The following is a 23,832-nucleotide window of genomic DNA, read 5'->3' as shown; positions in this document are numbered from 1 at the left end:
AAGAGTCTGGAAAAATCAGAATAAACTGTTAAAGGCAAACTGACCATGCAGTTTGTATACACAGAGAACACAACAAGACATAGGTGGAATGAATGAGCGCAATGAAACCAGGTGGACTAAAAGACCAGACACAGGAGGTTAAGCAGAAAAAAAAACTATAAAACAAAACAAGAAAAGAGAGCAAACGACAACCCAAAAACTCCAAATCATGGCATTTAAGCTACAATGCAAATATCATTTATAAATAATCTAAAATCTTGAAGCATTTTATTTACTGTAAAAACAAAGAATTAGCTATTTAATATGAGTGGGAAAAAAAACAGTGAAGGAGATTCAGACTTGAAATAATCCACCAGTGCAGTAGGATAATTACATTTGGTTAATTTGGTCAGATTTTCTGAAATTAGAAAAGTTTTTACACTTTAAACAAATGAGAAATATTCTAAAACAGCTAGTGAAGGTTTCATGTCAAGTCCCTTATAACGTTAAAAACAAATTAAAACACTTAAAACGGACCTGTCGGTGCAACAGGTTCTTTCTCCCTTTGGGAAAAGAGATAATATAAATATCATTCTTCTGAATGCAACAACTTCTTTTAATATTTATTTTTTAAAAATGAGACAAAGTCTTTACAAAGATTTTACACATCACTTTAATATTGTTTAGCTGCTTTTTATGCACATGAAAACAGCTAAATTTTGCAGTGCGTGTTCTGGTACTGGAAGGATTTACCAGCTAAAATTGCCAGTGAAACGTACAATGTGATCTGAAACAGTTTTTCAGTGATTTGATTTGACTTGATGCAAACAAAACTTTAGGATTCAGTACATAGGTAGAAATAAAAGACATTTACTATAAAAACATGGTTATTAATCTTACACATTCAGCTCTTGCTGAGTGTAGTACTCTTACAACAAGATTAAAGGACCTTTTGTCTGGAAATAATTTTGTAAGACTTGGTTAGCAAGCCAATTTTTGAACTGAGCATTTGAAGAGGAAGTAACTTGAGCATTACCACCAGAACAGACAACACAAACACTTTCAGTTATTAACTAAGTCACTCAGCTTTATTCACCAGTTGATACTGGTTTCTCTTTTTGGTATATTACTAGTCATGTGTTGAACTGGACTAGACTAGTAAAACACTACGCAAATGGACAAGAAATCCATGAGCTCTAACCCCTAGCAGGTCTTTTTGCACAACAACAACTTCCAGCAGGACATTATCACAGAAGCAGAAGGTCTCAATTAACATATCTGACATGACAAAAATATTAATAGTAAATGGTTCAGCTTGCATGTTTCCCATCATTATTATGGAGTTTTTAACACATGTAATGGATGTGTTGGGATGGGGGGGGGGGGGAGTGGAGGGGGGCAGTCCATGGACATCCCGCCCTTATCTAAAGAGCTTTTGTTGTTTAAGATGCAAAACAAACAAGTATCAGGATCTGAAGCCAAAACTTCATCAAACTGTGCTATAAAGGCTTTTTCTTTAATTATATACACTGGAGTTTTGTGACTGCTCACAATGCAGTTTGGAAAAAGTTTTTATCACATGGAGGTTTGAACTGCATGAAGCCAGGCTGAGTTTGTCAGGGAGATCAGTGAAGTTTGACTGAAGTGAATTGAAACCATCCCTTATTTCATTGTGTTTACACACAGTTGCATCATCTTTTTTTTTTTTTTTTTTATCATAATGACATTTTTTTCTCAATCAAAGCAACTCATAAAAACAAATGTGCATCAATGACTTTGAAAAATGCTAATACTCATGAAATGTTTCTCTCCAGCACGTTTAGTAAAGGCTCTTTGCCCATTTCATGCCAGTCTGGAACAGTAATGAGACAAGCAGGGACATTATCTTGATTAAAATCAATCCCTATTGGATTATGCTGCGTAACATTCCCTCGCTTGGCTCCACTCATTAGAAAACAGAGCAGAAGACAGAACACAAAAACAAAGAATGCTTATCAAGGCGCTTCATGGACGACTTAACAGATAATCCCAGGACTCCTCCATTACTGTGCTCAGATGTCACTCAGATGGATTTATGTGGGTTGGTGATGTTGCAGGATGGTAGTCATGGGTACGGTCGTAGCTACCACAGCACACTGTTCCTTCTTGGAGAAGCTGAAGGTTATATAACTTATCATAGAGTGTGTGTGTGTGTGTGTGTGTGTGTGTGTGTGTGTGTGTGTGTGTGTTCACATGTTACTCAGTCAGAACAGTTTTATACAGTTGTTAATGTAAATGCAAGATTAAAAACAAAGATGTTGAATCAGATTTTCACAAATTTCCTTTGTCACAGTCCTCCATCTTCTTTGTGATGCCTTTGTGTGGTTGTAGGAGTCCTCCTGTTTGCTCTGGACCCTGTTTGCTTTGCTCTTTTCCTTCACTACAACTTCTTTCCTTGCTGCACAGAAGGCTGCACGCAACATCTTGGCACATTAACAGCTCTGTTTATGCACTGAAAGAGTCAATGGTGCTTTCAGCGCATCTTCAAAATGAAGACAGAAGTGGACAGAAGTGTCCTGGACCACCACTGAATGTGGGATGACTGATCAAATCTCATTTTTAGTGCTGTCCACTTGTGATGTGATCCCTCAGGACAGGTGTAAGATCTAAAAGCTGAGGAAAGATGTGAGGAAGGAAAGAGTGTGGTGAAGAAAATAATCAGGATTTCTTGAATCTAATCCAGAAAAACAGACAATAAACAAGAAAGAAAAATAAAAAAGAGTAAAAATGAGACCAAACGTGGGGAATGAAATAGAAGAAATGAAGAAGTAAATGGGGGAAGTGGAGAAGGAAAGGTGAGAGGAGAAGGAAGTGAGAAGTTTGGAGAAAAATGATTAAAACTGGAGCAAAGGAAGAACATTGGGGAGAGGGAAGAAATGAGTAAATAAATGTGTGCAAAAATTGGGAAGGAAAGAGCTGAGAAGGGAGGGGAGTGAAGGAAAGGAAGGAAAAGAGAGGCAGGGCTTGGGTGAGGAAGGAAGTGCAGATTACCTTCATTTTCACACCGTCGCTACTGTCCCACGCAGGCTGAAAGCGCTGCACGAGGGTCGCCAACAACAACAACAACAACAACAACATATTCTTCAACACGTCCAGGTTGAATATCTCTGCAGGAACGCCGCGCGCCTGAACCGCCGCGCTTCGCCGGGCAAACGGCGCACAGTCACCCAGCGGGGCACCACAGGGCACCGAGCCGGACGACACGCGCAGCGGCACCGGGAGAGGACCATGGAGAGCGCCGGCAACAGCTCGGACCCAGCTCAGCACAGCCACATCCAGTTGCTTTACAACAGCAGCTTGTGTCGGAACTTCACTGACAACAGCAGCTTCGCGGAGACGCGATGCAGCGACGGCGGACTGAGCGGCTCCGTGGACGACGACGCCAACCCGGCCATCATTGCCATTGTCATCACCGCTCTTTACTCCATCGTGTGCACGGTGGGGCTGGTGGGGAACGTGCTGGTCATGTACATCATTGTCAGGTAAGACAAAAAAAACAAAACAAAACAAAAAAAAAACCCACAAAAACAAACAAACTAAACTCATAACACGAACAGATCCAGGCGCGCGCAGAGACCTGCAGGTGTTCAAAGTAAAACAGAAAAAAGAAAGAAAGAAAAGAAAAGAGAGCAGGTCAAACCTGATCTGAGCTGTTACAGTTACATGCATGTAACACAATGTTATAATGATATATCTGTCATTCTGATCATTAGATTTCATTTGGACATTGGCCTCACCATGACGCACCAGATGCAAACTGAGGAGGGGAAGGAATGAGAATAGCCACTGCAGGGAAGAGGGAAAGAAAAATCTTAATTAAAAAACATTAACAGAGGAGACAAATATCGAACTGTTTTTAGTGTAAGTTAATAAAAACCCCTGGTGAGAAATAAAGCCACTCTGGTTTGCTGTGTTTCCAGTTCAGACTGCAGAGATGAAGATGTTCACAGCCCATCCAGAACATCACCGTAGCAGCAAATTCTGACATGAAACTACAGACATGAAGAAGGACAGAGGAGAGAAATGAGCTTAGTTTTACATGTTCACATGATGCAAAGTCTGTTCACTCTGCTGCGTACTGGAGATGATGATCACACTATAGGGTTCGCCCTCTTGTTCTTGTTCTTGTGTGTGTGTGTGTGTGTGTGTGTGTGTGTGTGTGTGTGTGTGTGTGTGTGTGTGTGTGTGTGTAAGTGTGCTTCTGGTATTAAACTATTTGCTTCATGCAGCTTTTTTTGCGGTGTGTGTTTGTGTGTGTGTGTGTGTGTGTGTGTGTGTGTGTTTGTGTGTGTGTGTGTGTGTGTGTGTGTGTGTGTGTGTGTGATGGTGGTGGTGTCTCTTTGCACTAAATAAGAAAGCATTATGTTATGACTAATAATTGAACATTAATGAACAATATGTAATAAACACCAGTGGTGGGCACAATGCTTTCAAGAAAGAAATTCATTATAGTTACTAGTTAGGCTACTAACTAGTAACTATTAAACTGACTCAGTAGTAATAACAGTAGTAGTAGTAGTAACAGAGTTAGTAATGGAGCTACAGCATCATTTAAAAAAAAGCAACTTAATAATTTATCTGCATGATCATTTATATGTATTGAAACTGAATCGGACTAATGAATGAAATGGAAACTTATTGGAATAAATTAATAAGAGAATAATAATCATCCCGAATCTCAATCTGCTGGATGTCGAGGCTTCTTGTCCTCCTCAGGGGAGTTTCACGTGATTCTAACATGCTTGCAGTCAACATGAAGAAACTCTTTGTATCTGCTCATAATGAGCATTTCTCACAACGTTCTTGTCTTTTATCCTGCTGTGTCTTATTTATGTGTGTGTGTGTGTGTGTGTGTATGTGTACATGTGTTCTGGCATGACATTTTACTCTTCATCAGTCAGTCACCATCACTCTGGTTATTTCTGTCAGTAAAATCCCCGGTCAGATGACAGCATCATGGTGCTGAGTTATAGTAACGCTGTTACTTTTATCAGTAATGCAATGTAATGTAACGGTGTTGCAATGATGGATATTCACTTCAGTCTTTTCTGGAAACAAATGATTGGCTTTTAACTCAGCCTGAGATGCTGACTTTTTATTGTTATCGCTGATTGTTGTGTCTTATAGAGTTATGGGCAAGGCAAGTTTATTAGTATAGCACCTTTCATGTACAAGACAATTCAGAATGCTTTAAATGAAACATTAAAAGCATTACAGAAAAAAAAGCATACAAGAAAATACAAATAGCAAATTTACAATAAAATCATAAATTATATTAAAATAATAAAAGCAGAATTGATTAGAAGTTACTGTGCAGATGTCATGCATAGGCGGATTAGAAAAGAAATATAGCTTTATTTTATGTTTGACCTTTGCTTTGTGCGGCACTTTGGTTTGCAGGGTTTTTAAAGTACAAATCAGAAGTAACGCTGTTTGTAATGAAGTTTATTTTAACGCCTTTATTCCCATCACTGACGAACACACACATTGCATGGCACATCAAATCAAATCAAATCAAATCAAACTTTATTTGGATAGCACTTTTCGTTCTTAAAAACAATACAAAGTGCTTCACATAATAAAACAATTTACATTAAAATAGATAAAACACACACACACATACACCCATAGTCCCCTTTCACCCACCCACAACCATCCTCACCCATGCCCTATTAGTCCCTATAACAGTTAAAAGAAGATGAATGTCATTTAATTGATGCACTGAAGAGCGTGTGCTGCTTAGGCTACATGACACATCACCTCCAGTAGCTAATAGCTGGTGCACCAAGTCAGAGTAAGAAAAACACCCAGTTTCTGCTCTCGTTTGGGAGCCTCATGCTTTGATCTTCCAAAACACATGAATAAATGTTGGCTACCTTTATCTTTTTTCCCTAGCTTAACAATTTATTGACCTTTTGCTGTTGTGAAACCTGCTTTCTGATCCGCTGTGCTGCAGGTTTTCAGTTTATCCCTGCTCCAACACACCTGACTCTAATCATCGTGCAGAACTTCATAGACTGTTGGATCCATTTAGTTTGGGTCCTTTCAGGACAGAGTTGAGTACTCCTCTCCCTGAAGCTGTATGTGATGGAAAGGTTGGTGGCGGGTCATTTATTGTAAATTATTAATAACAATAAACGTTCTCGTGAAAAGCCACAGGAAGCATGTGCCCGAACAGATGTGTGTTCTCAGCATCTGCTGCTCTTATTGGTATTTTAAAATGTTTTGCACAAACTTGTGTAGCCTGTTGCTGTTTTCAGGATGTTGAACTCAAAAGGCAGGTGTAACGAAGGACTCCTCGAGACAGATAAGATCAGCAACAAGTTTATTCACCAACAGGAAAATACTGATCTCACCAAGCTGATGGGGAAGCAGCTTAAAGGGGTGATACGAGAAACATGCAAGGGATCAGAACCAGGAAGTCAAGCCAAAAGCGATCTTCTTGGTTGGTGAGAGAGTTGGGGAAGGGACAGAGGGAAAAGCCGCGAGGAGTTACGAGGTCCGACAATGAATGGCTGGAGAGCTGCTGTTTATGTGGCTGGAGGATTGAATGGATGACAGGTGAGAAAGATCAGTAATCAGGAGACTGACTTTGTGGGAAGCTGGCCGGAGTGGGTGTGTCTGTAGCAGAGCCTAGTGCGGGTGTAACAGCATGATAATGTGTGTGTGACAATGAAGCCCAACAAATGAGCTTCTGTGTATGTAGCTGCCACTGGTTTGTAAAATTCTTCTGAGTAAAAAGAAAAAGCTCATACGCTCATATAGAAAAAGGTATATGTGCCCCTGCATCGCTTTGATCTGCCATTTCAAAACTAAAGAGGGGAGAAATGGCGTTGGTGTGACAAGATACAGCACATTACTCCCATGTGAGTGCTCAACAACAACATTATGCACCATGGAGCCTGTCAGATTCCACTGTCTGTGGCCTCAGTGTTTTCTGTTCATACAAATTACGGAGCGCCAAGAAATAGTTGGAAATGACGTTAAAACAAGCAACAGGCCCACAGCTGATATGTGCTGAGAGTTAAGCACATGTGTTCCTCTCCACTCGGCTCCGTCACTTCTGATTTCACACATGTGATGAGGATATTTGAAACTGTGCGGTTTCTTATAAAGAAAAGACAAACTTGGTGTTGCAACATTTCATTTTTCCTTATTTCTGCCTACATTTTTCAAAAATATGAGATGTCATTGTTCAAGGAGCTTTTTTTTCTGTCTTCGTTAAGAGCAAAAACACAGGAGGGGTTATGTGTGAACGGACATTATAAAGGAGCACTGGCTGTTTCTTCTTACATTCAGATTTTAACCATTTTTTGATATAAAATATTAATTCAGTTCAACTTTATTTATATAGCGTCAAATCACGGCAATGCCATCTCAAGACGCTTTACAGACAGAGAAGAAAACGTAATGAAAGCCAATTCATAATAGCCTATTACTAATGAGAATCAGAACACAGTGTGTTATGTTAAAAGCAAATCATCCTGTGTTAATGTATAAAATGCGTACAGGAGTGGGCTTCATCATCATCTTTAACTGCATACAAAACGCAGGCCTTTCTGCTGGTTAGGTGCCTCTTGGCTCAAGACGTGTCACTCCAGATGAGAAGTTTTCAGGTAGAAAAATATGCACTCGATTGGTTGTCGATGATAATGAAGAAAATGCAGACAAGTGTACTTGAAGAGGACCTGGATATGAGAGAGGTGCTGAAGGGAAGGTGGATAGCGATAAATAAGAAGGTGTAGATGTGAGAAGGAAGATAAAGGCGAGGGGGTTTACCTTCATGTGTCTCACTAGCAGTTATCCACTTTGGTCTGATACAGTCAATGAAGAGTGACTACGCAGAAGATCTGCTGTGCTGAATTCGGCTGAAAGAGCTTCACTCCACCTCTTCAATGAGTGTAAATTTGGAGGAGAGTTCTCTATACAGATCTACAGATCCGTTTATCATTTCCCTTACTTCTCCATTGTTTCCAGGGAGATGAATGCTGCTAAACCCTGCTAAAATAATTCCAGTCTGATTGCTCCCTGAAGTGCATTTATTTTGCAGAAGAACTTTTTTTTCTTTTTGAGTCTGTTTATGTCAAAGAAATGTGACAAAGAAAAACTTTTCGGCAACTATTTGATGTAAAGGGGTTTTAGGAAAATTGCATAAAAGGCAAAGGGCATCAAGAAAGTCATTAACATTTATCTATCGATGGCCTTTTATGTGTTTCTGCATGCTTTTTACTCTCTCCTGGCAGACTGAGAGTGAACTGGCATTTGGGTAATGACGCAGCATGAATGGATATTTACTTGCCCTGAACTCTTCATCCCTGTTATACAGTCATGGCCAGTTTAAACAGATGAGGACGATGTTTTTTTTTTTTTCCCTTCCAGTCTGAGTAATGACAACCTCAAAGCCATAAAGTATTTGCTCCTTCACCCTTTAACCTCTCTGTCCATTTAAAGCCTCCTGCTTGATCTTTTGCAAACATCCGCAAACTTATAGTGAGCAAACATGACTGCAGAGCTGCACAGCCAATTGATAGGAATCAATTGCGGTTTGTTCAGAAAGTGCTGGGTTCCACGAGGAATACGGCGCCGGAGCAGATTGCTTCTTGTTGCCATGGAAACACTGGGAGGTGTTCTGAGCCTGATGACTGTAAAATGAGTCCACCGCTTCTCCAAACCCCATCCAGCTAGATGTGCAGCTGCAGCTAGTTGGTCACATTCAGCAGCTGCAGCATTTCTGGAAGCCAATAACAAACATCTGTACCTGCTGGTCTGGACGTACATGGATGCTACTTCGTGCTGCGTGAAGCACAAAAAAGAAAATACCATTTTGTACAATTCTGTTGCTGATATTAAGATAATATTTCAGTGAATCTATGACAGTGTAACACACGTTTCACAGTAAACATGAAATTAGTCTGATTTATGGACCTCATGCTTGAAATCCACCAGAACGGGTTTCTCTTATTCAGTCTATTACTTTCTATTGATTTTAAATTTAAAATAACCAGCATGCAGATTCTTATTAGCCAAGTTAATGGCAGCAAGAATCCTGACACTCTAATGGGGTTTATAAAATGACTTCTGATGCTTGTAATCAATGTCATGCTGAAAGACGTCACTCCCATCAGTACAGAAATGTTTCAACATGAACTAAAGGTGCTCACCCAGAACAACTGGACTGTGAAAACCAGACAAGTGGATCCAAACCACAACATATATATATATATATATATATATATATATATATATATATATATATATATATATATATATATATATATATATATATATATATATATATATATATATATATATATATATATATATATATATATATATATATATATGTATATATATGTGTGTATATATATATATATATATATATAATATATATATATATCATAAAGGGTTAATCTCGAAAGGAAAGTTATTGGATTTTTCCCACCATCATTTCATTATTTATAAAAGTGTAATACAAAACAAAGAGAGCTTTTTTGTACAGTAGCTGAAGAACCCTCTGACTGAAGATACCCCTCCGTTGTGCTGAGGGAGTGTTGTGTTGTTAATAATGTTTAGCAGCTTGTGCAACACTTGTCTGTCCACAATATGTAGGCTCCACATAGTAATCCGCTGCAGTTTGTTCAGGTTGTTGAGTCATTAAGTGTGTTGCTGCTGCCCCAGTTGGTCCCAGAGTGAATGACTCTTCATCACAGACTTACTGAAAACACGCAACATCTTGCTGCAAATGTTTATTGATTTACACTACCTCAAGCTGTAGAATCCACTCTGGTCCTTGTATGAGGCCTCAGTTTTGCATTTCCAGTCCAGTTTCCTGTCCAGGTGAATGCCACTTCAGTTTCAGCTGCTTCAGGATACAGATTGTATTCTTTATTCTTATTCCTGCTAAAACTTAAAGTCACTTTATTTGTTTATATTCCAGATGGGGGGATATTTTCCACAACATGCCTCAAACCAGTCCAGCAGTACCCTGCACTCTGCATATCATGCCTCACCGACACATCCAGTATTGCAGAGTATTTCTGCAATACAGCAGTTGCAAGCATCACGTTCAGCAGTCATGGTTTTTGAGAATTTCACCTTAAAGGCGCATTACGTAACTTTCTGACCTTAAAACTCCACATCCTGGACTTGTTCGAGGACACAGTTAAATCTATTATGTGCATTTGTGGAGTCGCTGCTGCCCAGCAGTGTTGCATAAATGCAGCTTCATCATTCAGGATGATAGAAAACACACTGGCTGTTTTTAACATGCAACGTCAGTGATTCAGCAAAAGATTAAAAGAGGTAAAGGGAGAAAACAAGAGTCATCATAAGATCGTCTTCTGCTGGCTGGAGAGAGCTAACAGGTCAGGTAGGATGCAAGATGGATGTGGAATGGCCTCGATAGCGGCATGTGATGGGAAATATGGCAAAATTTCTGTCGTGTGTCTTAATAATTGATTCATTCTTAATTAGAAATTCAGATGTGACAGGTTGTTTTGCTTTCAATTGTCATTTTACTGAAAAATTGTTTTGATTTGTGCCTGCTTGATTATGTCAGAAAAGGCTGCAGTCTATTCTGTTAATGCATCTGTTCTTCCATAGTCAATGCTTCATGGTGTTACGTTGTTGTTATGTTATTTATTTATGAGTATAGGTTTCAAATGCTGGGTCTCACTGAGGCCGGCTCATATCAATGACAAGACTGCTTTGCTTAAAAAATGTTCCCTACATAAACTCTGTGAACTAATCTTGTGTCCTTTAACAAAACCTTGTTTGATTTTTCATTTAGTCTATATGTTCCTTCGACAAAAATGTAAACAATGGTTCAAAAGGTTAAAAAAGATATAGTTACTAATGAATCATCTTTATCACTTTGTGAAACTTCAGTACAGGGATGCCCAAGTTCAGTCCTCGAACCATCCTGCATTGTTTAGATGCGACGCTTGTCCAACACACCTGATTCAAGTGAATGTCTCATTACCAGAGCTTGATGACATGCAGGAGGGAATTTGATTTGATTTGATTTAGGTGTGTTGGAAAAGGTTTACGTCTAAAAGTTTCAGGATGGTAGATCTCAAAGACAGAACTTGGGTTCCAGAATAAATCTTCACAACGGTCACTTAATGTGTCTGATATGACATAAATGTGTGTTACTTAAATAGCATAAAAGATTGCTCCCCATCTAAAAAGGACAATGTAAGTTGTAGCTAAAAGCATGACTTTTGGTTTGAGTGCACAAGTTAAAGTAACCTCATGCTGGACGGCTTCATCGGTTTACCAGCTAATAAATACATGGAAGAGTTTACAGGCAGCTATTCAGTCCATTAATTTTCAGGCACAACTAAAAGTCAAACCAACAGCTTGTGCAAACGACCCATGGTGCTGTTTACTGAAAGAGGAGAGGCTCAGTCTGTGTAATTCAGACTGCATGCACCAAACAAGGGCTGAGATTTTTATCCTCCTAATGCTCAAGTGACTTATTGAACTGAGGAATTTAAGCATGAAGAAATGGAACAATTACAGCTAATAATCGATTTTCAATGCACCCATAAGCATTTCAGATTTCAGATGGACATGAAATTCTTTAAAACTGCTAAACCACATGCAGAATAAAGTATTTCCAGTTTTTTTTTAAATATTCTACTGATATTTCTGAATTACTCCTAAATCATGTAAATTGCTTTACATGCAACTGCAGTAATTAGGAACTTGTAAGAGATAAAAATGAATCACTGACACTTATTTAATGCAAATTAGCCGCCAACGATGATGCATGAAGTAGTTAAAAAACTCTTCAGGACTGTTTATTTTGTTCCAGAGCTTTGATCATGTAAATGTGTGAACGTTTCTGTGGGTATAAGTCCCGCTGAAGAGAACAAAGCAAACTGACAGAAGCGTTAGCGTAATTCTGTTTCAGTAGCCAAGAAGCTTTGACATTTTATTCAGAATTATATTCCATTTTTTTTTATTTGTAGCTAATAAATCTGATTTGTATCTTCACAGCCAACTTCTATGACCTTCTCTGACCTCTGTTTTGTAACACCTGCACTATAATCAGCATGCAGTCATTGTGTACTGTAGTTGTTATGTCATGAGTGCTTAGCTCAATATCTGCGCCTCGCATGCAGATTTTATGCTGCAATTACCTTGTTTGCTTTGCTGTACGAACAAACTCATCTGCCATTAAGGAGTCAAGACAAATCTATTCGGTGGTTAATCTTGTGGCGACAGTAAAGCAACAAGTTGCTGATGAACAGCAGTGTGAATTTTGATCGCTGGTCTTTCTAGATTTGCGTTTTTGTAACAAACATAGTGTGAGTCTTTACGCTTGCAGAGGAGACAGTTATAAGTATTGAGAGCAGAGAGCTAATCAAACTGTGCCTCCTGTGTGTGTTTATAAGTAATGAGATTCTTAAGCACCTCCACCGGACACTGCTGGAGAATTAAGAGTTCTGTCAGTCAGTTTCAGCAGGAGCTGTTCTGCTAAATAAAACAGGCCAAGAATACAGGCTGTGGAGGCTGAAGAGCTGTCAGGGAAAATAAAAGAAGGTAATTTTTCTGGTGACAGTCGGCTTCGCTGCGCGAGCCGAGGAGGTTGGAGAGGGCGAAGGAGCGATGATTAATAAAACAGGAGGGTAGAACAGACTGATTTGGTTGTTTTCCATAGATAATGACTGATGGAAGCACTTGGTCCTTTTGTTCAGCTGTCATTGACAATGACTCATTCATTCATCCTGATTCTGCTCTTCATACTCAATGATAGGTACTGTTAAACATGCCTGTCATCAGCAAGACTGACATTTGAAAGTACCAACAGGACTGGATGTTTGTTGTTCTGTGGATCTCTTCATCTTTTGATACGAAGTATGATTGTCATTAAGAAAAGTTTTATTTTTTCCCTTAATCTTTGCAAGGTACAAAAATGACCAAACATAACAATCCAGAAACGATCTCATCTGTTGTGAAATACACTTTTCTTTTGTAGCTGCGGTTCTCTCCACTGCTGTAGTTCCTGACAGCGGTGAAGGACACAAACAGATTTTTAGCCAAAGGCTTTCCATCCATTAAAAGCAGTGTTCCTAGGCAACGAACTGAGGATCTGGATCGTACTCCAAATGGTTCTCTTATTTCCTCAGTTACCATTACGGTAGTAGTGACAAACAATGAAGTGAAAGGACTTTGTCAAGCCTGGATCAGAACAGAAGATGTGTGCAACTATGTGTTTGATGCTCTGCGAGAAGCAAGAACTTTTTCTTTGTTCTCGAGGCTACGAGAAGAAAATGGCTTCATTTTGTTCTCGACACATCGGGTTGGCACAACTTTTTCTTTTAGGGGCGGGGGCTCCGAGAAGTATCGTGCGATTGGTCGGACATTTGATGTGGGCGTGGATAACATTGAAAAAGTTGCCGCTTCCGCATTTTTGCTGATGCAGGTTAAACAGACTCTTTTACTAAAACAGCTGATCAATGTGGTGAGAGAGCATAAACATTTTTCAACACGGGGCATTTAAACACACAGACCCAGCTGAGTGCAAAACCCGCCCTCGTTACATATGAAATAATCGGGTTAATTGCATATTAGTACAGGCAGCCCCCCGCATTGATCCCCACCACATCGCAGACGAAGTTTTCTCATGGAGTATGAATTTATCAGACAAAACAAGAATTTCTTTCTTGATCTTGCAGCCTAGAAAGCAGGCACAAACGTTTTGCTTCTCATGGAGAAACAAGCTTTAATTGTAGCATCTCTTTAAGAAGCATGCTGAGGATGAAAAACGGGCCATTTTTTTGGGGTCATTTTGGCCACTTTCTTTGCCACACATTTTAACAAACTCTTCCTTGGCCTTTTATCCAACTGAGACCAAAATTGGTCAACATGCTCATGAAGCATAAGTTCTTATTCATTTACAGAATCCAGGGTGTGTAGGAAGGGCGGGGCAAGGCCGGGTTATCCATTGGGCATTGTGGGCACGGACCCAGGGCCCCACGCCCACCTGGAGCCCATGTGGGGCCCACATAGTGTAAACAAAAGCAGCTTGGACATGAAACAAAATGTACATAAAAGCCACATAGTGACGCATAGTGTATTGCTATTGGTACCACTGGCTGAGAGACGTTAGAAATATCGTTTTTTTTAACTGTGTATCTTTTACAATTGTCACAATGTTGGGGTGGGGAAAGGTGTCCCTGGAACGCTCTGGGCCCAAGGCCCTGTGCACTTTTAATTCAGCTCTGGGGCGGGGCCTCAAAGTTTGATGTCTCGCTATGAGAAACAAATTGATGTCACGCCCACAGAAAACTATGAATTCACACCAAACTTACTAGATATGATACTAATCCCATTCTGAACACAACTTCATATCTATAATTGGATTTCAAATTAGTCCCGCCCCCTAGAAACAAGACATGTCCCATTAAATCAACAAAGTCACTATTTATCTTTGACACACAACACATTATCTGCACCAAACTAATCTTGGATCAGTCTAGTACAATGCTGACTACAAACACGTGCCCATATGGTATTGCCACCATAGCCCTGCCCCCTGGAGACAGGAAGTCCCCCGCTTTAAAGCCAAAATGACCTCATGTGCAGTCTGGCTGCAGGTAAGTGGAAGCATGGGGTAGAAGCATGGGGTGAGGTCACCAAGAAAGGCAGTGCCTGCACTGCAGGTGAGAGGGCCTTCACAGCTGCTTGCAGCTTTCTAGTGTATTTTTGTCATTATTTGCTTGGGAAATATATTCCTAAGAATAAACAGCAAAGAAATAAACATCCAATTTTACTTTCATCAGGTTGAGGGAATATCAGATGGTTTTTTTTCCATTGTTTTTGTTTAAAAAGAAAGAAAAGAAACAACCATCAGCTTTCTTGGACTTGAGGCGTCAATGTTTTAGCAGTTGTTTCTACTCTCACTATAGTTTCTTGATTTTAACGGATATTGATCTCCTGAACTGCCTTCAGTCGGGCCAATTAGGAACATCTCAACATGCCACCTCTCAGTTCTCATACATTTTATTCCAAATTATTCTGCATGTTGGATTTCAGACTGTTAAAATTTTGGGTTTTAGTTTTTCTGTGATGCTTTAATTTTTCTAACCAAGGGAAAGAAGAATGAATCACTACGGCCTCTTATTTTCGTTCCTCTTCACCAAACCTTTTTGCACATCTCCATGCTGAGATCTTGCTTTGTGCTTATCTTTGTGATTTCCCTGCTAGAACACAGCTCAGCAGGATAAAATTATATTTAATGTTGACTTTTATGTCCTGCAGATATATACAAAACCCTCAGCAAAATTATTAGGCATGATTATAATCAGAATGCTATCACCCATTGGGAGTTTCTATGACAACGCAGTGTTTTTAAAGATAAATTAAATCGGTCTCTGCATGTTTGGGTTGAATTCAATGTTTCAGACTGTGATGAGAATTTTATATCAGTTTTTCACCACAGAGCCGAAACGCCTCCTTCTACCGTTTGTAAATGTTGTTTTTTATATGTTTTTTTTTTTTTTTTTTTAATAAAAGGTAATGTAGTGAAGATGCCAACTAGTACAAGAGACACTTAATCATCCCTGGCAAAACATACATGGTTCTTTTTCGCACAAAAACTGAATATAATGTAAAAAATTTCAGAACATAAAAACTGGCCATCTCACTAGTGGCATACTGCACACGTGCACTGACCAAGCAGCTGTTAAAAGTAAAGCACTAGGGGCTCCAAAACAGAGCAAATCTCCATAGACTCCCATGTTGAAAAGACAGACTTCACAGCAGAAATAAACATGTTTACAGCTTGGAAACAAAAGAAAAACATTTTAGCTTTAATAGGTCTGGTTTACTTTTATGACAACTGTGGGGGGAGTGAATTTGCTTTTATACGTCATTCGTTTATAACCAAGTTCATGTTGAAACTCTTCATAATTAGGGGCGTTTCCTTTTGATTGACTGGTATAAAGCCAAACTGTAGCACAACCCCGATTTTTAGTTGGTTAACAGCATGATTTAGCTTTAGCATGCCCACCTCCATTAGCTGGTTAGCTCTCGTTAGCTGCAGGTTAGCTCGGTTAGCTCTTAGCTGCAGACAGGTTGGAGTTTGATAGACGTCAATCATCCACCCCCACACACAGCCCCCCTCTGATCTCTACCTCTTTGTCCATTTTTGTATTTTCTGGGAGAGATGGCACATATACATATGCAGCACTGATGAGAATGTTAATGCATGACAATAATGGCAAAAAAAGAGTGTCTCCTAACACACACACATACAGAACAGGTTTTTCCACCCAGCTCAAGGCTTTCTGGCTCTGTAAAGATGCTACCAACCCAACAGCCACTCAGAAAACAGAGTTTATTTTCTAGAATCCAAATGAAGTCGCTTGTGATCCGCACGTTGATACAAGGACATGTGCACAGCCAGGTGCAGACAAAGGGGAAGGAAATGGACCATACTGAGCAACATAAAAAACACAGATACATAAAATAGATTGTTTTTAATAATTCTGGTGCAAATCTCAGATCCCTTCACATTTCACACACTGTTTTTGAACTACACTGCAAATGTGAGAAACTTGTTAACAGTTCTGCAGCGATTGTCTGGAAAATCTGCTAATTTGCAAACTAGTGTATTTAAATCTGATCCCCTGATGAATTGCTAAAACCTTTCAACTTTTTAATTGTTTAGTTTAGTTTTAGTTTATTTGGTTTTTCTTTTTACTTGCAATAGACAAATATTCTTGTCCTTTGTTGTAACAAGCAGAAATGAACAAAGATGATTTTCTAGAGATTCATCTTACAATTTGTACATAGCACACATAAACCTTCATTCAATCATTCATTCATTATCCTAACCGCTTAATCCAATCAAGGGTCGCGGAGAAGCTGGAGCCTATCCCAGCAGTCTTTGGGCGAAACACACATAAACCTACAGGAGTGAAATGGACTTCACGTTCTCTGTTCTCCAGCAATGTTAACATTGACTGTCAGCGGTGTGTAACATAGAAGTAGAAGTAAAAATAAAGTAGAAGTCCTGCCATTGGATCTACCGATGCATTTAGAACAGGTATTTTCACTAAGCTCGTCTACCTGCAGTGAAGCTGAGCTGATTAAATTCAGCTGCAGTGACTGCCAGGCAGGACTTCTTCTTTATGGCCCCTGAATTATACACCCATATTCACAAAACATGTTTTCAAGGAAAACACTAGTTAAGATATGTAAATAATTTTTATATACATTTTTATTGACACAAAAGGTTTACTTTAAGAAATATAAATCACTTTTATGTTATTTGGCTGAATTATCAAAGCTTTTATCAGATTTATTCATGTTTTTATTACTATTTGAGAGGGTTAATGATAAATAAAGGCAAATTTAACTGTTTTTTCAGAAGTTAGAATAAATAGTATTTTGGTTGCCACTGTGAGGAAAATATAAGCATGAGCTTCACCTCTTTTATGAGACCAAGATCTGTTGACTAAACAAACGGAAAGAAATATTGCTTGTGTTTCCACTGGAGGATTTTTTTTTTCCTCCGGCGTGGCCTCAGTAAACTGGTTTCAGCCTCCTATGCAGATATGGAGATGCTCATTCAGGCTTCCATTTCATCCTGCATTGACCTCTGCAACGCTTTGTTTTCGTCACTCAATAAACCACCCTCCACCACTCACAATCCACTTAGAACGCCTTCTGCTCGGCAACTTAAAAGGTCAAACAGATGCTCATCATCACATTCAAGGCCCTACACAGTCAAGCACCTGCATATCTCACCTCATCCGCACCATCATGTGCTCGCTCAGGTCTCATATGCAAAACCCGTTGTGTGTTCCAGGCACTTGCCTGAAGACCTGCGTTGACAGAGCCAGTAGTTAAGGCTGCACTCAAACCAGCCATTGCGTCTACTTTTACAGCCTCCATTGGTGAAAATGTGAATAGAGAAGAGATGTATGAAACATTTGATTTTATGCCATTTTTACCCAGACTGGATATAAAAAGGCTTTTCAGACGTCTATTTGGTAGATGTGTTTAATAAAAAGGAATAATTCACACAGCTGAGTTATTTATATTTTTTTACCAAGAGCTACATGAGGGAGGGAAGCAAGGAGCAGATGTGAACAGAAAAGAAATTGATGTCATGGCCTTTGCTTTCTTATGTTATTTTTGTACAGACCTTTCTATAGTCAGCTGTTAGAGTGTTTTGTTGAGTTTGGTTCTGTTGTCTGCAGCAAATGTTCCAGCTGGAAAAATGGAAGATACAATAGATCCAAGCTCAAAGCTCACTACAGGTCAAATTCAATCCAGTTTTATTCGTAAAGCTCTTGTCATACAAAATGTAGAAATGTAGAAAGTGCTTTGGATAAAAACACACAACTAACAATTTTAAGAGCACACTTGCTCATAATCTGTCTCACATTCACAGACACACAAACATAATGTGCATTCACACCACCATCCTTTTGGTGTTTTTCACTTCATATTTGTTATTGAACATCTGGTTCAACTCTGCTGTGAGGAAACATTATCTTGGTGATCGGTTCATCCCAGAAACCGGCCGACCCCAAAATCGCAAAGGCCACCACCACTGGAAACATGTCACTTTCTTCAACAAGGAACTCCCTCGTTTTCATCCCTTTTCAGTAAATACGGTCAATTTTGGGAGTAAACTCATTGCAGTGGCTTGTAGTTATGATCTTATCCTTAAATTAATCCAATTTTTATTACTAGAGATAAGTGAATACCTTACACTCAGTTTTTTTTTTTTTTTAACAATTTAAGGTTCAACACGTACATAAACAATACATAAATGTCATGGTCACCTTTCCTACCACTCATGAACTAAAGAAGAGAGAAAGCTGTCTTTTTCCTGCCTTAAGCTGTGGGAGCTGATCCAAACACAAGTAATGAAAAAAATATCTGCTTTTAAATCATTTTCAATGTCTTTTCTTTTCGAATAGATTTTCGGACTTGGTCACCAACTTGTTACCAGCTTGCATAAGCAGTGAAAAGAAGATATAACTAAAAAGTCTGGTGTTCATGTTACATGTCTCGTTTAGTTGTGTGTTAACTGAGTCGCCACCTCAGACCTGCAATCCTCAGTTCTGGCACCCCTAAGTGAATGGCTGTGTCCAAATGTCCACGCTATTCCCTACAAAGTGCCCTATATATTTCTATGTGTGTCCAAACGTCCAGAGAAAAAAACAGTAGTGCTCTGAAAATGACCCATAAGGCATTTAGAAAAGTAGTGAGCACCGATGGTCACTTGACAGGTTGATATAGACCACAATGCATTGTGGGCAGGAGCTCAAATGGGGCAAGTGACATGAGCAGGTTAAAAAAATATAAGTCATTCCTTTATATCCTTATTAGTTGAATATATATGCAACAAAAAATAATAAAACACAATAAAGGAAAATAAAATATTTTCACAGGAGTTGTGATTGGATTTGGAATGATGTATGGTGGTTGCCATGGAGACGGTTGATACACGATCTGCTTCCAGGTTTACATGCTTCGCTGCATCTCAAGTGATGGTTGTCAAGTAAAGAAGCAGTTTACAGTGAGATGATGAGACACGAAGCTGAATCCACAGGGATTTAAGTAAATTAAGAGAGTGCTTCCTGTCAGGGATTAGTTCACTGCAAACGAAATGTTTGTGAAGATAACACCTCTAATTCAAGGACGCTTAGGTTTGATATTGGCTTCATTGCTGGTGTGAAAAAATGTGTTTATTTTTATGATTTTGAAATGAAAGTCACATTTGTTTGTTTTTTACCCTTTTATGGGGCAACCACAAGTTAGTATACAGAAGCCAGTGGCAAAAAGAGAAATATCAAAATATAATAGTAATTTTAAAATGGATATGATAATAAATAGGCAAGCAAAGTATTGATGATAGGTCTCTTAGTGAATGTTTTTGGATCAACAACCATAAATCATAAGCCAGAATTTCAGCAGCCAAATGTTATTCTGGGAATATAAGCCAGATCATAATGCATGTAACAATAAATGTTTCTAGAGTTCAAAATAAACTTGTTTTATCAGAGACCAATGAGGTTATTGACTCCTATAGTTAACAGCCAATCAGAATTTCCACTAGCCAAATATTTATACATATAAAATAATCTTGTTTATTGAAGCCATGGCGCTCATTAACTGGATATTTTTCTTTATATCGTTTTAGCATTATTTTTAAAATGCTAAACTAACAACAAAATCGGACAAATATTCTCTTTTCCAGCAAGAACCAAAGTAACTGACCAACCAGTTACTAACCGGACTAGTTGTTTATACCCATCTAACCCTTTTAATGTTCTTCAGTTAAAACTCTCCCCTCATTCAGCTGCACTCAGTTCATGGAATAATGTTGTTAGGAAATTATTTGCTTCATTCATCACATCCACTTACCAAATGGTTCATTTAAAACCACTTTGAGCTTCTGTTTAAGCCAAATCTAGCAATTGTAAGTGGTTTATGTTGGTTAGATCTACCATCCTGCAACTTTTAGATGGCTCTTTTCTTCAACACACCTGAATCAAATGGCTGAATTCATCGAGCTCTGCAGAAGCCTGGTAACGAGTCATTCATTTGATTGAGGTGTGTTGGAGAACAGGAGCACATTTCAGTGCTCCCGACTCACTTGCTGCCATTTGTTCTTTTGGCACAAGTCTAACTTTTTGTCCTTTACTACTCAGATCTTAAGTTAAAACTCAGCAGATCACAATGAATTATGTGGAAAAGGTCTGACACAAGTATTTCCTTTTTTTTCTCTTATTTATGAAGTTCCATCTAAAATAGAAATGACTACCTTTTTAATGATGCACCTTTGACTTTATATCTTCAACTTTATATGGTTGCAATAAATCAAACTTGTATGATTACATCTGGTGGAACATTTCAAGTCTGACCTGAAGAAAAGTTAGTTCTGCAAAGTCTGTAGTTTCAAAGAGGTCAAAGTGTTTTAATCAGCTTCATTCGCCACAGATACACGTAATCAGTGCAACAAACCTGATTAAAGCCAGAAACACCTTTTTAACATTTAAGTGTGTGAAGCTACATCCAACTCGGATGAAGTTCAGGTTCCCTTTACTGTTCTAATCATTGTCCATTTCATCACGTTATAATAAACCACTGCTGTTACAGCAAACCGTAGCCAAGACATGGAATTTGTGAAGTACTCAAAATGGCTGCACTATGTTTCATAGAGGATTGAAGAGAAGCCAGAAAAAAAGGGAAAAATGTTTGTGTGTTGATGAATGTGGTGCAAGGTCATAAAAAATCTACCAAAACAAAAAAAAAAGGCAAGAAAGCTGCAATTTTACTGCAGTATACAAAAAATATTATGACTCAGAATGGAGTTGCATCAGCAAACAATTGCTTTCTGGTGATTGCTGGGTTATTCGGACTGCATCAGTTCAGCTGAGATTCTTCAGTTCTCTTGCACAATTTCTCCAAGATCAATAAGATAAAGATCAATCATTTCATAAATGTCGATGGCATATTTCTACCTGACTTGCATTTATCCTTCACTGCATGTAACTTGTTATGTACTCATATCACAACTTTATTTTATGAGCCCGACTAACAGTAAATGGAGAAATCCTTCACTTGGAACAAGAATTCTGCCCACTCTTTAGCTTTGTTTTTAATATTTTTACAGGTTAAAATTGAATTAGTTGAGAAAGTCAGAAAACAAAAGCAGAGGAAAGAAAGTAGCAGCTGTTGGATTTTCATATTGCTCTCCTGTCGATCAAATGTTGACAAGTTAAAACCTTTAAAAGAAATAGTCGAAATGTTTTATATAATGTATAAAACTTATGCAAGCATTCAATATGGTTGTGTGTGTATCTTTACTGATGCCTTGATAGGAATTTCCATATACAGTAATAGACAGAGTCAGTGTAAACAAAAGAGAAATTTCTTCCTTCTCATCACAGGAGCACATTTACATCCACATACTTGCAGCCTATGTGCCCTCATCCATCATGCTCCTCACAGTGAGGACAGTGTTATGGTTCAGAGCCAGAGGCATACAGATGTCTGTCCGCATGAGCAGCCTCTATTTCTGCAACCGGGATTTAATGGTTTATCTGCACCCAGCAGCAGCCCATGAATCACACACACGGCTGCAAACACAGGCCAGCTTCAGTGGTTAATGATAAATTATGTTTAGGTTGCTGTTACAAATGGTGTAAAAAGTAAAAAGTGCTTCTGTTCCCAGCTGTTGACTGCAAGTGTGTGGGATGTTATTTGGACATTTGCGGAAATATGAAGACAAGACTTTTGAGCCGGTTCAGGTTTGTTCTAAATCTGATTACATTCTGGTCAGTATGGGGGGAACCGTAATATCTGCAAATGTCATATTTGCCAGCGTTACACATCATTTTGACTTATTAATTTCTGTCAGGTTGCTTCATAAGGATACGGTTAATAAGGAGCATTTTTAGAAAATAGATGATAAAATAAATTTACCTTTCTTGTCTGGAAAAAAAAGGGGAAGCCGTATGTTGAAATAATCCAAAATAGAGATTATTATCTTAATCTCACTATTTAATAAGGCTGTTACGGTAGATGCTGACAAATTTAGCTCCAGCGTAGCTAGCATCAACTCAGTGTAAAATAAAACCCTGTGTTCTTTTTCCTGTCTCAAAACTGAAACGCCGAAGAATTTATTTTTCATTACTTTGCTATCATCTAAAAATAAGTGATTCATACAAGAGCATAAGTTTTATTCATTTAGCTGATGGTGAAACCACCAAACAACATCAGCTAATAAATGGGAATGAGACAAAGTATTTCCTGTATAAACAGTAAAAATGACCAAAACTGCAAGCAGAGCTCAAACAAAGAAGGGCCACATGTGTGTTCCCTCTTGAACATAATGCAGTTTTAGACCTTCCGCTGTTTTTCTTTTGTATTTTTCATTTTTAATCCACAGAGAAGCATCAAAAAGAGGAAGATTACTGCTGTAATAGTGTCCTCAGCTGTTGCCACTGTCAACCAGAACTCTCACATGAGAAAACACAGAGACGTAAACTGATTAAGATACAAGAAGATCTGAATGGCACCGTGCTGTCTACAACTTTCCTGAAGTGGATTCCACAAAGGCAGGATTTATTCTCTCACTTGCCTGCCTGTCATCCCACATTTGTTAAGGTCTGTGGCTGTTTTATCACTTGGGAGAAGCCAAAAGGGCCCAGACATTACTCTTTTTGTTCTTGAGTCTCCAGATGAAGCTCAGGAGTGCTTGATTTAGTCATCTTAACCAACGCAAAGCAATTTTCACTCTGAGATTCTTCAGACTTTCACAAAACACAGCCTGAATAAGGTCATGGGTCTTAAAAGCATGTCCATTCTAGTCCAAGTCCATTTAGTTTTGACAGAATATTGTTGAAGTATGAAAATGTTCCAAGCTGCATGGTAGCATAGTGGTTAGCAATGTGGTATCTCAGCAAGAAGGTCACTGGTTTGAGCCTCAGCTGAGGGCAGGTTCATGGCCTTCATGTGTGGAGTCTGCATGTTCTCCCTGTGTATGTGTGGGTTTTCTCTGGGTACTCTGGCTTCCTTCCAAATACATGCATGTTGGTTGTTTCTAGGAGTGTAAATGGTTGTTTGTCTCTCTGTGATGGACTGCTGACCTGTCCAGGGATAGACTCCAGCTTCCCATGATGGATAAAAATGTCCCCATTCATTAATCTTCTGGCAGAGTGCTGAAATGGCAGCACTGGCAGGTCAGACCAACATTTACTCAAGTAAATCATGCCAGAAATGTTTCCAAGTCTTAATACATCTTTAATTAAAAAGTTAAAGATGGGGGGGGTTTAA

At 38.8% G+C, this 23,832-nt stretch overlaps 1 protein-coding gene across 1 annotated transcript in view; it reads left to right on the top strand.

Annotated features, from left to right (window-relative positions):
- Positions 1–3,312: 3,312 nt before the first annotated feature.
- oprm1 (opioid receptor, mu 1) overlaps positions 3,313–23,832 on the top strand; it is a gene marked incomplete at its 3' end in the record, with an annotated part of 32,886 nt that continues 12,366 nt past the window's right edge. Inside the window, exon 1 of the mRNA XM_079248822.1 lies at positions 3,313–3,500. Coding sequence (XP_079104948.1) covers positions 3,484–3,500 — 17 coding nt within the window. The 5' untranslated portion in view covers positions 3,313–3,483. The remainder of the gene's footprint in view (positions 3,501–23,832) is intronic.

This window comes from Telmatherina bonti (assembly GCF_933228915.1).
Source record: "Telmatherina bonti genome assembly, chromosome: 11".
Taxonomy (NCBI): Eukaryota; Metazoa; Chordata; class Actinopteri; order Atheriniformes; family Telmatherinidae; genus Telmatherina; species Telmatherina bonti.
This window is presented reverse-complemented; position numbering and strand designations above follow the sequence as displayed.